At 37.1% G+C, this 14,609-nt stretch overlaps 1 protein-coding gene across 4 annotated transcripts in view; it reads left to right on the plus strand.

Annotated features, from left to right (window-relative positions):
* The window catches only part of kiaa0586 (KIAA0586 ortholog), a 157,239-nt gene that overhangs the window by 66,501 nt on the left and 76,129 nt on the right, over positions 1-14,609 (plus strand). For all 4 annotated transcript variants that reach the window (XM_067455911.1, XM_067455910.1, XM_067455914.1 and 1 more), the window contains 4 exons: positions 2,933-3,005; positions 4,829-5,098; positions 10,799-10,967; positions 11,919-12,083. In XM_067455911.1, coding sequence (XP_067312012.1) covers positions 2,933-3,005; positions 4,829-5,098; positions 10,799-10,967; positions 11,919-12,083 — 677 coding nt within the window. The remainder of the gene's footprint in view (positions 1-2,932; positions 3,006-4,828; positions 5,099-10,798; positions 10,968-11,918; positions 12,084-14,609) is intronic.

Raw genomic sequence — 14,609 nt, forward strand, 5'->3', positions numbered from 1 at the left:
TTCGATTTCGATTAATCATGCAGCCCTATTTTATATGAATTTGTATGTCTGTGTGTTTTACTCTCATGGTGGCTCTCATAGAAATACACCCCTTGACATGCATTATACGAGCAACGGTTGAGGTTAAAAATCTTCATGTGGGTTCTACAGAAGAAACATACACACCTACATGTTGGATGCCCTGGGGGTAAGCAGATAAACATCATATTTTCATTTTTGGGTGAACTATCGCTTTAAACCCTCTGTAAATACAAATCTCAGCACACTCATAAATCGTATTCTAATATTTGCCGATCAGCAGTGATTGAAGCTTTTATCTTTTTCTGGCATCTAAGTTTTTACATGTTTTAATTTAGTTCTCTCCAGATCGGTCATGAATTTCTCTATTTTGGAGGGGATGTGAATAAGGCAAGGTGCTAAATAGTCTTTATGGCTCATTTTCCACTTTTTTCCCTTCCTGAGAAGCCCAAATTTACCGGATAATAAGGAGTTTAAAGGCGCTCAGTTGAAGAACGGTGAAGAAAATGCTGGGTCGTCTAAAGAGGTTAATTGAAGGTCATTCTCGCCGCTCGAATCAATTGCGCTCCATTTGAAATCACAAGTGTCTTCAAGCATCATCTGATTAGGAGAATCCATCACATGGCAGACGCTCGGCAGACACACTGTGACAAGGCTTTAATGGGCAGCCAGGGCCTTCATCTCTGAGCCTGTTTGTGTCAAAAGCGGCTTGTGAGATTTTGTAGGCAGCTGTGTGTGTCCGTGGATCATTGAGTCCTTGTGCCCTCTGTTTTACTATGGCTAACTTTTTGTGTGTGTGTTTGTGGACAGGATCCACTGGATGTTGGGTAAGGATCAGTAGAGTTTCATTCTCTTTGTGTTTTTTTCATGGCCAGCTGTTGTAGGTCTCAGCCCAGACTCAGCAAGGCAGAATCTGTGCACTCTGCCACTGAAACATTTTCTCTCCAATCAGCATCTCTACGAGGCTCTTGGCTCAGGCTCTATTTGGAGGCTTCCCTTTATGATGCATTGTTTGTGCAATATCACAATCCAAACTTTCTTCCTAATCACAATTATATTTAACATTTGATAGGTTGTGATGGTGTAAAAAAAGAAAATGTGGTGAGGTTGAAATCATCATTTATTATATTATAAAGATTCAAGCGGTTATGAATCAGCGTATTGATTGATGATTTGAATATGCTCTGAATCATGAATCAATAAGCTGATTCATGACCATTTGAATCTTTATTTGAGGATTGAACACAAACAAGGACAAGGAGACAATGCTGAATAAAGTCGTAGTTTTTGTCTGATTTTTGGACCAAAAAGTATTTTCGCTGCTTCAAAAGATTCTAATGAACTAACTGATATCACATATGGACTACTTTGATGATGTTTTTATTCCCTTTCTGGTCATGGACAGTATAATGTGCATACACTTGCATACGCTGTTGGACTAAATATAAAATATCTTAAACTGTGCTCTGGAGATGAACGGAGGTCTTACGGGTGCGGAATGACATTAGGGTGAGTCATTAATGACATCAATTTCATTTTTGGGTGAACTAACCCTTTAAATTCTTGCCCTTTAAATGATTGTACCCAGACACATTTAGATGAACGTCGTCTATTGTTGCATCACACCTCGTGCTGTTTTTGAGCATCCCGCCATGAATGTTATATTTCTAAGATGCTGTTACAAGAAATTCAGCTTTAAGTCAAAATATGTAGTAGTGCAAATCCATAGTTTTCTCATCTGTGGTTGCATGAGCATAGCTTCCAGAAACTCGCATTTTTCCTTGTGACATTCCTTCAATGGATTTTCAGCGTTTTCAACATACTGTAGCATAAACTCTAGTGTGTCCTTAAACAAACCCACACAAGCACACACTTCCTTTTCAAACGCTCTGAGCAGAAATCCAGATATGAAAAGAGGAAAAAGGAAGCAAGAATTAGATACATGGGCTGTTGGTGGTTCAGAGCAGCAGTTGGAAGGCATGCTGGGATTGTCACTCGTCTCCTCATCTCTATGATTTATACAGTGCAATAAGTGTTTCTGAGATGGGCTAACAGGCCAATAGACAGCAGGGCATTAGCATAATGTGTGCAGCGGAGAAACGCTGGAAGACTGTTGCGTCTTTAAACACAGTGTGCCACATTTAGATTTGCTCTGCCTGCAGATGTCTTCCCTCATTGGGATTGGGGATCTCACACTCAGGACGTGAAAATAAAAGCAACTCACCGAAGTCCAAGTTTCCAGTCCATTCAGTTAATTTAGAAAATGTATAAAATTCATCTTATGAGTGAAACTCGGATGCATTCACTTCCACGTTTTGAGGTAAATGCAACTCTGAAAGAACTGATCTGAATCCAGGAATGAACTGATAACTGATTTTTTAATAAATGACAAGCTATTGGAACACACAACCAATAAAATGACCGCAATTTTTTTTTTCGCAAGTTTAATCACATGATTTAAATGAAAGGAGATGTTTAGTACTTTTGAAACCATAAAATCAGTTGCGCTGCTTAATATTTTGTGTAAATAAAATGTATTTATTGTCACTTTGATCGATTTAATTCATCCTTGCTAAATAAAATTAGACCGGTTAAAATTTTAAAAAAATCTCCACACCATTAATCTAAATTTATTTAGCTATTTAAATTATGATTGGAGATTTGTATTTGTCCACTCCCTTCCAAATATTAAATTAAATTCACAGCTCAGGGTAAATTCATCTCTAAAAGTAGCTGAAAATTGACCCTGAACCTCTATCGTACAAAGCACTAGAATGACTAAACGTGCCTAGAGCAACACAACAAGCTTTACCATCAAGAAAAGTAGCTCTGTCGCTCGAGTTTATAGATGATTGGTTTTTTTCACTTGTGTCTTTGAAGATGTTGACGACCTCTCATGTGTCTTGTCCAATAGAGATGTCCATGAAGAGCTGAGGATAAAGAAGACAGTTGATGCCTGGATCAATACACTCAGCAAGGAGATTCAGGTGAGCTGAACTGAAAGATTTATTCTCTTTTTCAGCCTTCAAATACAATCTGGTGTTCCTGCACAATCTGTCACTGTTCTTTGTTCTCCGAAATACTGATTGAAAAGGGAAAATATTTGAATAATCATGTGCTTTTTTGCTTTTGCCTGGCATTGAGCACTTTTTTCAAGTGATCACGTTTATGATTATTTACCTGGCGGTGAAAAATCCCATATGAAAACTTGTTTTTGCCACAGTTTGACTTTTTATCTTACACACAACTACATTTTTGGGGGGGTTCGTATATATCTATATCTATATCACCTTTTGGCTTGCTTGTTTGGGGACATTTACCTGAACATTCTTCTTTCAGACAAATACATATTAAGAGTTATATTAAAGGTCCCATTCTTCGCGTGTTTTCGAAGCTTTGATTATGTTTACAGTGTGCAATATAACATGAGTTCATGTTTCGCGTGTAAAAAAACACAGTATTTTTCACACAATTTACTTATCTGTATACCGGTGTTTCCTCTGTCCTAAAAACGGCCTGATGATTTCCTTGTTCTTTGAAGTCCCTCCTTCAAAAATAAGTAACGAGTTCTGATTAGGCCAGCGCTTCCCGCGCTGTGATTGGACAGCAGCTTAGCACGTTGCCCGGAAAGGTCCCGCCTCTTACCATAACGAGTAGATACGCGCGCCCAATGTTATTGCAAAAATGTCTATATTGCCTTATCAATTTGAGTTGGAATCAGACCCGGAGAATATCGAAGAGAATCGATTACAACCTGCTCAGGAAAGACTATTGCTGGATGTTTCAGATTGGTAAGCTGTCTATTCAGTAGTTTAAACTGTTCATTACAAACACCAACAATCGATGGTGTCTGAACGAATTACTACACTTTTATATGCTAAGTTTTTCGGATTAGTTTCAATTACCATCTAACGTTAGTTAACAAAGCTAAACAGCGTTGCACTTTGTGTCATGAGTTTTATAAACTGTTAAACGGACCGACTTAAATAATAAAATAAACTTACCGGTTGTGGTCCATAAACAACAAAGAGGGAACTGCTTCATCTTTTTAGAATAATCTTTCTGGAATCCGGCATTAAACTGATTAAGATTGAGGACGCAGTCCTCAGCAAAATGTGCTGCACATAGTTTTTAATTGTGATTATAATTTTCCGGAACCGAGTTAAACATAAACTGTAGCCATTGATCTCTACGTACAGCGTCCGTGGGAAGGCCAAACAAAGGTGATTTGACTCCGGGATGAAAATAACAGCGTTTCAATGGCATGGCGACAAACACACTCTACAAAAACAACGCTTCCTATTCTCGACCTGCGAGAGCAACGCAGGACAACGCCCCCGAATTTGCGTGTTTTTGTGGGCGGAGGGTTCATCATCAAAGGTTTTAGTTGCGTCATTAAAGCGGGAAGTGCAGAGGTGTAGTCCAAACCGACCGTTCGCTGTAGGCTTGAAAGGGAACTTCTGTTAAATAAAATATCTCGCTTGGCATTGAACTTTGAGCTTTATAATTTTACAGGTATTATTTATGCTCTAATAGCAACATTACACACTAACTAAAGTTTGAAAGATGGAATCGCAAAGAATGGGACCTTTAATAAATATCCTGGTTCTTCCAAGCATTATAATGACCTCCATACATAAGCAACATCTAGCATAACAACATTTTCTGCATTTAAAAAAACAAAAACAAGTTTGTATTTCTTGCTGTGAGCTGTCTATTGAACACACATTGAAGTGTTTTTGACTTCAAGGTCTTCAGTCTCTTTCTCTTTCCCTCTGTCTTATCTTCCTCCTTTACCCCCTCCTGTCAGGATGATCTGGCGAGGGAGAACTCTGAGAGGATTGTGGAGAAAAGCGATGCTGCAGTCACTAAAGTGGTGCAGCAGGGCCAGAGGAGCAGAAGCGGACGTGGGGCTGGTCCGAAAGGGGGAGGACGAGGAAGAGGGGGAGGTGAAACCTCTGCGGCAGAGAAGAAAACCTCTCTGAGAGGCTTAGTGAGAGCACAAGCAGAGAGCACACTGACACACAGCAAACAACCCGCTCTGTCTGTTAGAACCAGACTTGAAGGGAAGCAAGAGACGGTGAGCAGGATTATATCAGCATTATCTAATGCCGTTCAAAATGTGTTCACACAATGGACAGACCAAACGAACTTTTCTGATAATAAAACATTAAAGCTCTGTTTCAATAGCAATGAGCTAAATACCAAGACAGCATAATCCTGACTATTCAAGATAGCAGACTGCAAAATAACACCTAATTCCGGTTAAATTCTTTGAGGCTGTTCACACAGAGCGTGCTTTTGCTTTTAAAAACGGTAGAAGCTGCATACTAGCATCCAACTGCAGAGCCGTAGCACTGATGAATGGAACTAAAGGCAGGGTCTCGAAACGTGTTTTTAAAAGTTACATTTCTTTTTACTTGACAAAGCGTCTTTAAAAATGTTCAGTGGAAATATTGAGAGAGAGAAAAAAAAGATTCATAAGAAAAGTATTTATTGGACTGTCAAAGTTAACTGTCATATTGCTTTGGATCAATATTTATTTTTAATTAAATTGATTTGATTGAATGATTTTTTAAAACTATTTATTTGTATGATACAGCTGCAAATAAGTATTTGAACACCTGTCTGTCAGCTAGAATTCTGACCCACAAAGACCTGTTAGTCTGCCTTTAAAATGTCCACCTCCACTCCATTTATCCTAAGTTAGATGCACCTGTTTGAGGTCGTTAGCTGCATAAAGACACCTCTCCACCCCATACAATCAGTAAGAATCCAACTACTAACATTGCCAAGACCAAAGAGCTGTCCAAAGACACTAGAGACAAAATTGTACACCTCCACAAGGCTGGAAAGGGCTACGGGGAATTTCCCAAGCAGCTTGGTGAAAAAAGGTCCACTGTTGCAGCAATCATTAGAAAACGGAAGAAGCTAATCATGACTGTCAATCTCCCTCGGAGCTCCATGCAAGATCTCACCTTGTGGGGGTCTCAATGATCCTAAGAAAGGTGAGAAATCAGCCAAGAATTACATGGGAGGAGCTAGTCAATGACCTAAAAAGAGCTGGGACCACCGTTTTCAAGGTTACTGTTGGTAATACACTAAGACGTCATGGTTTGAAATCATGCATGGCACGGAAGGTTCCCCTGCTTAAACCAACACATGTCCAGGCCCGTCTTAAGTTTGCTAATTACCATTTAGATGATCCAGAGGAGTCTAAGAGAAAGTCATGTGGTCAGATGAAACAAAAATAGAACTTTTTGGTCATAATTTTACTAAACATGTTTGGAGGATCTGGTGATTTACCTAAACAGGTCCAATCTGGCAACCATATGCACGCAAGCTCTCTGTCGCGCGCTGATGATCTGAAAACACCAATAAACAAGTAGGCTGTATTTGATCTCCATTTGAGATGTTCTGCCTAAAGTGTCATTCAGACTACATTTTACATTTGTCTTTTTTCGTCAAAGATATTGCATGTTTATAACATGAATCACAATGTAGGCTACGCAGTGACTGTGATGAAATACAGCCGTGCAAAAACATAGGCCTACTTCAGTTCTCAAAAATATAAATATATAACTTATATTTTTACACAATGAATAGCCTTTGAATGAATAGTCGTTTTAACTTATATGGTGGAAAGAAGGCCATATAAGTTTGCTAGAAGGATCGAGTGAACGATCTGTAAGCAACGTATCTACGGTTGTATTTTGTAATACAAAATAATATTAACCTTTGTCAATAGACACACTTTTTAGTTTTGTATGGTACTTGGAGTTTCCTATTGTTAGTGTACTAGGATATTGCGTTATCTAGACAATGCTGTCTCTCTAAGAAGCTTTCAATTTAATCAGAAATTGTACTGAACTCTTATTATTTCACTATGGCAAGGTTAATTCAATATTTAATTCTAGGGCACCTTTAACAAAGATGAACAAATACAGTAACAAATGATCTGCTCATGGTTAGTTCATGTTAGTTAATACATAAACTAATGTTAACTAATGACCATTATTCTAAAGTGTTACCAAGATGTTATTTGACTAATTTAAGACTGCTCTTATGAGAATATTCAACAAAACGGCATTTTGCCATAATTAATCAAGAAAGAGAATGAATCTTTCTGTGTGTCGTGTGTCATATAGACAGGACATACACAGACAGTTCTCTTTGTTCTTGTTCCCCTCAAATGGTTTAAAAACATTTGCAAGAATAAAAACGTGATCATACAATGTTACACTAGCCGAAGGATAACAAATGATAGAAAAAACGGATGCACACATTTTTACAGCACACACTCACACACACAAACATTTTTATTTATTTTAATATTTAATGTTATTTAAAGAGTTATTTTACTGTGTAAAGTGTTCACTATTTAATGTAATTTAATATTCTATTGTATATTATACAAAATTAATTGTGAATTAGAATAGATCTTGCCATTTAGATATTAAACCTATATATATATATATATATATATATATATATATATTCAATATATATATATATATATATATATATATATATATATATATATATATATATATATATATATATATATATATATATATATATATATATATATATATATATATATATATATATATATATATATATATATATATATATATATATATATATATCACATTTTACTGTGTCATTTTGTTTATTTTGGTTAGGATTCTGTATATGTAGGCACTAGGCAGTAGATTGTGTAGACTAACAATATATGACATAAGAGCTTTATAATTGGCTATTTGGCTGTGGTCCAAATCATCTGTCTGTTATATTGAAACTGATAATGAATTGTAGGATCTTCTAACCTGTTTGTTTGTTTTTAATCCTGTATGTGTTGTTTACTTATCACCGTGACCTGACAAGCTCACAACACTCCCAAAATGGCCCATCTGGATGTAAACACTGTAGCTCAGTACTTCTCTGTGTCTCAGTGGCATTTTCTCTAAATGAGCTGCTTTGAGCACCCATATGTTGCCCGACACTAATTTGCTAAAAATAAAGAGTGAGAAGACGAGAGGCAGGCTTGCCTTATCTGTGTTTGGCACAAGTCTGGTGCTGTTAATGGCTGTCCACGTTGCCCGGTGTCTGTGTGGATGGTTCTTAACCTAGCAACACATCCAGTGGTTATCTGAAGGTTACTAAGTGTGAAGGCCGTTCAGGCATTAAATTGCTGCTATCGTTAAAGGTGCAGTCAAACCAGACAACAGTGCACACAGTTACAAGAGGTTGAGAGTTATTTTGCTGGCTGGCGACACTCTGGAGTTGCCATGTATTTTAGATGAAACTAAATGAAATCCTTACAGCTATGGCTTGCTTTACATAATAATATAATTTTCTGCTTTTTAAACATGATCTGATCACATGTGTGTATTTAGTATAAAGTATGCTATGGATAGATAGATAGATAGATAGATAGATAGATAGATAGATAGATAGATAGATAGATAGATAGATAGATAGATAGATAGATAGATAGATAGATAGATAGATAGATAGATAGATAGATAGATAGATAGATAGATAGATAGATAGATAGATAGATAGATAGATAGATAGATAGATAGATAGATAGATAGATAGATAGATAGATTCAGAGATTCAGAGATTCAGAGTAAGCAGTCACTTCTCTCATTTTAAGAATATAAATAAAAGGGAGTTTTTTTAAACTGGCAGTTTAGTTCAGAACAGGGTACAGTTCGTATTAGAAAATTGGTAATGTGAAAGCTGTCATCTGTCATATATATATATATATATATATATATATATATATATATATATATATATATATATATATATATATATATATATATATATATATACAGGGAGTGCAGAATTGAGTATTTTGACCACATCATCCTCGTTATGCATGTTGTCTTACTCCAAGCTGTATAGGCTCGAAAGCCTACTACCAATTAAGCATATTAGGTGATGTGCATCTCTGTAATGAGAAGGGGTGTGGTCTAATGACATCAACACCCTATATCAGGTGTGCATAATTATTAGGCAACTTCCTTTCCTTTGGCAAAATGGGTCAAAAGAAGGACTTGACAAGCTCAGAAAAGTCGAAAATAGTGAGATATATTGCAGAGGGATGCAGCAGTCTTAAAATAGCCAAGCTTCTGAAGTGTGATCATCGAACAATCAAGCGTTTCATTCAAAATAGTCAACAGGGTAGCAAGAAGCGTGTGAAAAAACCAAGGCGCAAAATAACTGCCCGTGAACTGAGAAAAGTCAAGCGTGCAGCTGCCAAGATGCCACTTGCCACCAGTTTGGCCATATTTCAGAGCTGCAACATCACTGGAGTGCCCAAAAGCTCAAGGTGTGCAATACTCAGAGACATGGCCAAGGTAAGAAAGGCAGAAAGTCGACCACCACTGAACAAGACACACAAGCTGAAACATCAAGACTGGGCCAAGAAATATCTCAAGACTGATTTTTCTAAGGTTTTATGGACTGATGAAATGAGAGTGAGTCTTGATGGGCCAGATGGATGGGCCCGTGGCTGGATTGGTAAAAGGCAGAGAGCTCCAGTCCGAATCAGACGCCAGCAAGGTGGAGGTGGAGTACTGGTTTGGGCTGGTATCATCAAAGATTAGCTTGTTGGGCCTTTTCGGGTTGAGGATGGAGTCAAGCTCAACTCCAAGTCCTACTGCCAGTTTCTGGAAGAAACCTTCTTCAAGCAGTGGTACAGGAAGAAGTCTGCATCCTTCAAGAAAAAGATGATTTTCATGCAGGACAATGCTCCATCACACGCGTCCAAGTACTCCACAGCGTGGCTGGCAAGAAAGGGTATAAAAGAAGAAAATCTAATGATATGGCCTCCTTGTTCACCTGATCTGAACCCCATTGAGAACCTGTGGTCCATCATCAAATGTGCGATTTACAAGGAGGGAAAACAGTACACCTCTCTGAAGTGTCTGGGAGGCTGTGGTTGCTGCTGCACGCAATGTTGATGGTGAACAGATCAAAACACTGACAGAATCCATGGATGGCAGGCTTTTGAGTGTCCTTGCAAAGAAAGGTGGCTATATTGGTCACTGATTTGTTTTTGTTTGTTTTTTGAATGTCAGAAATGTATATTTGTGAATGTTGAGATGTTATATTGGTTTCACTGGTAAAAATAAATAATTGAAATGGGTATACATTTGTTTTTTGTTAAGTTGCCTAATAATTATGCACAGTAATAGTCATCTGCACACACAGATATCCCCCTAAAATGGCTAAAACTAAAAACTAAAACTTCCAAAAATAGTTTTTTGTGTTCACTGAGAACATGGTTGTTGTTCAATATATATATATATATATATATATATATATATATATATATATATATATATATATATATATATATATATATATATATATATATATATATATATATATATATATATATATATATATATATAATACAATACAGTACAGGCCAAAAGTTTGGATATATATATATATATATATATATATATATATATATATATATATATATATATATATATATATACATATATATATATATATATATATATATCCAAACTTTTGGCCTGTACTGTATTGTATTATATAAAATAATAATTTATATGTTTACTATCAAAATGATCAGTATAGTTTTTCATTTTTAATATAGATATGAGTGTATATTTTTATAATGTGCCCTGTTTACCATACATATGAGTGCATCATAGTATAAAATACCATGTATGCTATTTTTAAGACACTGTTTGTTAATCGAGTTTGTGTTTTTTTGTGGGTTTTTTTCCAGCCGGTTGTGCTAAAATCTCAGGATGATCAAGAGTATCTGGCCAGGCTGTATGGAAAAGCTCTTTATGAGGGCCATAGACGCACCCTCAAAAAAAGCCCTTACCTTCGATTCAACTCCCCCACACCAAAATCCAAACCTCAGCGACCTAAAGTAGTAGAAACCGTCAAAGGTGAGTTTAAGGCTTCCAAATAGAAGCAATGATTAATGGTCTTCTTTGCTTCTTTTAGCAATTTGTAAAAATTAGTCTTTTAAGGTGTGTTCACACTTTGGTAGTTTGGTTCATTTGGTCCGGACTAAAAAAAGAAAACATTTATTCCTGGTCCGCTTAACGTTCACACTGGCATTTTAACACGAAACCTAAAGATACCGAATCTAAAGGCATAGGGATATGTTCCCCACTTGATTTGTCAGCTATTATTGCGCATATTTCGCAATGAAACTTATCGAAACCAAAACACTGATCTGTGTACTGGGCTAAATGCGCTCGTTGTATGTTCCTAGCCTACATATGATGGTATTTTGACCAGCTGAGAACTTGTGAAGAGCTTATAAATATCTAATGTAAGAGTCAAAACAGAAGACACACAAACGAAGATCTGCTGCGAGGAGACTTGGTTCTGAAGCCTGTACCGAACTGTGATGGGCAACATTAGGACTATGACCAGAAAAAAACAGGTATGCTTGAGCTTTCTGTCCTTTTCAGGTATCATCATTTCCTGTTTTTGGTTCATTTACATGTTTTTTGTCCATATTGCGCTCATATTTCATTCAAACCGCACCAGAGTTCATTTAGAAGCGGACAGAGAGCCATCTTTTTAGCGCTCTAGGTCCACTTGTTTGGTGTGCACCAGGGTTCAGAGGATAATATTCACACTTATTCAAATGAACCGCACTAACAGAGCAATTGCACATGGGGTTTTAATTGAACTTGCCAAGTGTGAACACACCCTAAAACCAACATGAAAAAGAATCATAAGACTGTGGATTATGATACTATCTGGGAGGTAAATTAAATGTTATCCTTTTGCTATATTACCCACCCCTAATTTTGCCTTTTCTGTCTTTCATTTTTATTCTTTATGAATACTTGTCCCTTTCTTTTTTTATTCCCCTTATATAGGGGTGAAAATGAAGTCATCTAAAACCCAAACTAGCCAGTTTGTAGATGGGGTTCCTGCCCTGCAGCCTGAGCCCCATTTCCTGTTCAGCCCTAGTTATCCTGCCCAACAGCAGCAGCGTGGTTCTCCAGTGCGAGGATACCTCTTTCCCATGGCCATACCTTTAGGTAAGCCACCATTACAACAACTAGCAGGGATTATACTGTCATGAAAAACCTCATTGGAATTTTAAAATTGCAATTTCTAGGCCTTGAAAAGTTTTGGGGAAGTTTTGAAAAAGTCATGGAAATTTGTGTCACAAATGTCTGTATAATAGAACATATGTTTAATTATAATAATGTTTAAACCCATTACAATACTTCATGTTCAGCAATTTGTCACGACACATGACGTTATGTTCTCTGTGTGGGGTAATGTCTGGCACAGTTGCAGTTTTTAATTATTTTGCACTAAACTACATAGCTTGTCATTCATTTTAGTTGAGAGAAGCTGTGGCCGATTTAAACATGGATTTTTATTCTTATGTGGCGCTTTAGGTCACAAATATTAGCCTCAAAAGTCATGGAAAAGTCTGAACTAGAGATCCTTTACTAATGTTTTTTTACCTTTGCTTGTTCAATTGGATTCAACTAAATAAAATCAGTAAAGTCTTGTCAAACTTTACTCCAACCCAACTCAGTCTTGATGTCCAGTAAGACAACTTGTAGATTTGTTTTTGTCACAATTATAAAATTATAAAATTTAAAACATGTTATGCATCAGAAAACTAGGTTTTGTGACATAAATGGTTCAGTGTTACAGTTTTTGCTGTTCTGTATCCTTTAAACCTCTGACCCCTCTGAAACAAAGATGTCCAACGTGGCACGAATGGATGCGACAGCCTCCACATGCTGCAGTCATAAAGCTTCTCTCCTCCGGCTGGCTCTGAGCACACGGCAGCATTAAAGAATGGACTTAATTAGACGACATTTCAGCGGTGTGAGTTTAGCTCTTAATTACGACTGCCTCTCCACTCGTTAAAAAGCCTTCCTATGCCGCTCTCGTTTAATCACTTCACTGTCAGGGACATTAATGCCTTTCTATTACGCTCTCATTTTCCCGCTTCCAATCACTGCAAGCTCAGGTCCGTCTCAGCTCCGACCTTGTGCGTTTGGAGGTAATTCTGTTTATTAGCCCAAACAGCCATATGTATGAAAACACACCACCGTGCTTTACGAGGGGACTTTTTAGGGCAGTAATTGCAAATAGCCAATTGAAAACATTTTGAAAGCATTCGTATTATGAGTTGATTAGTTTTTTTTTTTTTTTTTTTTTTATCCCCTACCCCCTTCCTTTTGAGGATTATGACCTCCTGGCGCCGAAACGTTCCATTAGTTTGGTAACAGCTGAATTGCCATCATTATTTTCTGCAATGGACTGAAGAGGTAATTAAAGGTATTGCATGAAAAAATGGCACTGACGAAGCACCTATGCACTGCTAAAGCTGTTTACAGTATTTAAATGTTTCCCGAATTGTGGCCTAGGGTATTGAGAATGAAATGAACTGGTGGAAAATGGCCTAGTAATGTTACATGTTAATGAAACAGCATTTTGTGGGCTGGTGCCCGTATGCTGGTCTGACCTCTGATCTGAGCCACGCTGAAGTGAACAAAGACTCGCTAATCACATCTGCAATGCAGTGGCCCTAATCGCCATCAAAGACACTCAGCTCACTTCATAGTCGTATTGAAGATCCTTAAACCACTAGATGAATTTTTGAACGTTCTTAGTAAGGAAAAACTGCAGAAGCTATGCTAAAGTTGCTCAAACACTGCTATAATGTTAACAGTTAACATTAGCTTTATGTTTTATTTTTTATGGATTTAGACACTTTTATCATGTGTCTAAAAAGTCAATTATTGCAGAAATATTCCTGAATTGTGGGCCCTTATACCTAGAGAGTTTCATCCCAGGCCAGCATAGCTGCTCACTAGCAAGGCTTACTTACAGTTGTAGTCGGAATTGTTGGCAACCCTGGTAAATATGATCAAAGATGGCTGTAAAAATAAATATGCATTGTTTATCCTTTTTATCTTTCATTTAAAAAATGTGACAAAATTGAAAGTGGGGGAAATCACATTATGAAATAAATGCCAAAATGATTGGCACCCCTAGAATTTTTTCATGAGTATAATATCTGACTGGGAACATGAAATTGTCTAGATATTACGTCTTGTTTCACAGGAGTATAAATATGAGTAAACACAAAGGCACAAAATTTCCTTAATCGTTCAAATTCACAATGACTAAAACCAAAGAATATAGTTCCGATCTGCAGCAAAAGATTGTTGAGCTTCACAAAATAGAAAGTTTCCACCATCAAGGCAATGATTAAGAAGTTCCAGTCAACTAAAGAGGTTATGAATCAGCCTTGAAGAGGATATGTGTCTATATCGTCCTAATGCACAGCGAGGAGGAGAGTTTGAGTAGACTAAGACTCTCCAAGGATCACAGATGGAGAATTGCAGAGATTAGTTAGATTAGAGTCTTGGGGTCAGAAAGCCTTTTAAAAAAAAACTACATCACCACATATTGTTTGGGAGGGTTTACAAACTCCAGCATATTTAGTTGTCAGACACGGCTGGAACTTCAAAAGGGAAGCCGACAGGTTTTCAATGTCAGATGAACTAAAAAAAGACCGTTTTGGCAGAAAA

This window comes from Pseudorasbora parva, chromosome 10 (genome assembly GCF_024679245.1).
Source record: "Pseudorasbora parva isolate DD20220531a chromosome 10, ASM2467924v1, whole genome shotgun sequence".
Classification (NCBI taxonomy): Eukaryota; Metazoa; Chordata; class Actinopteri; order Cypriniformes; family Gobionidae; genus Pseudorasbora; species Pseudorasbora parva.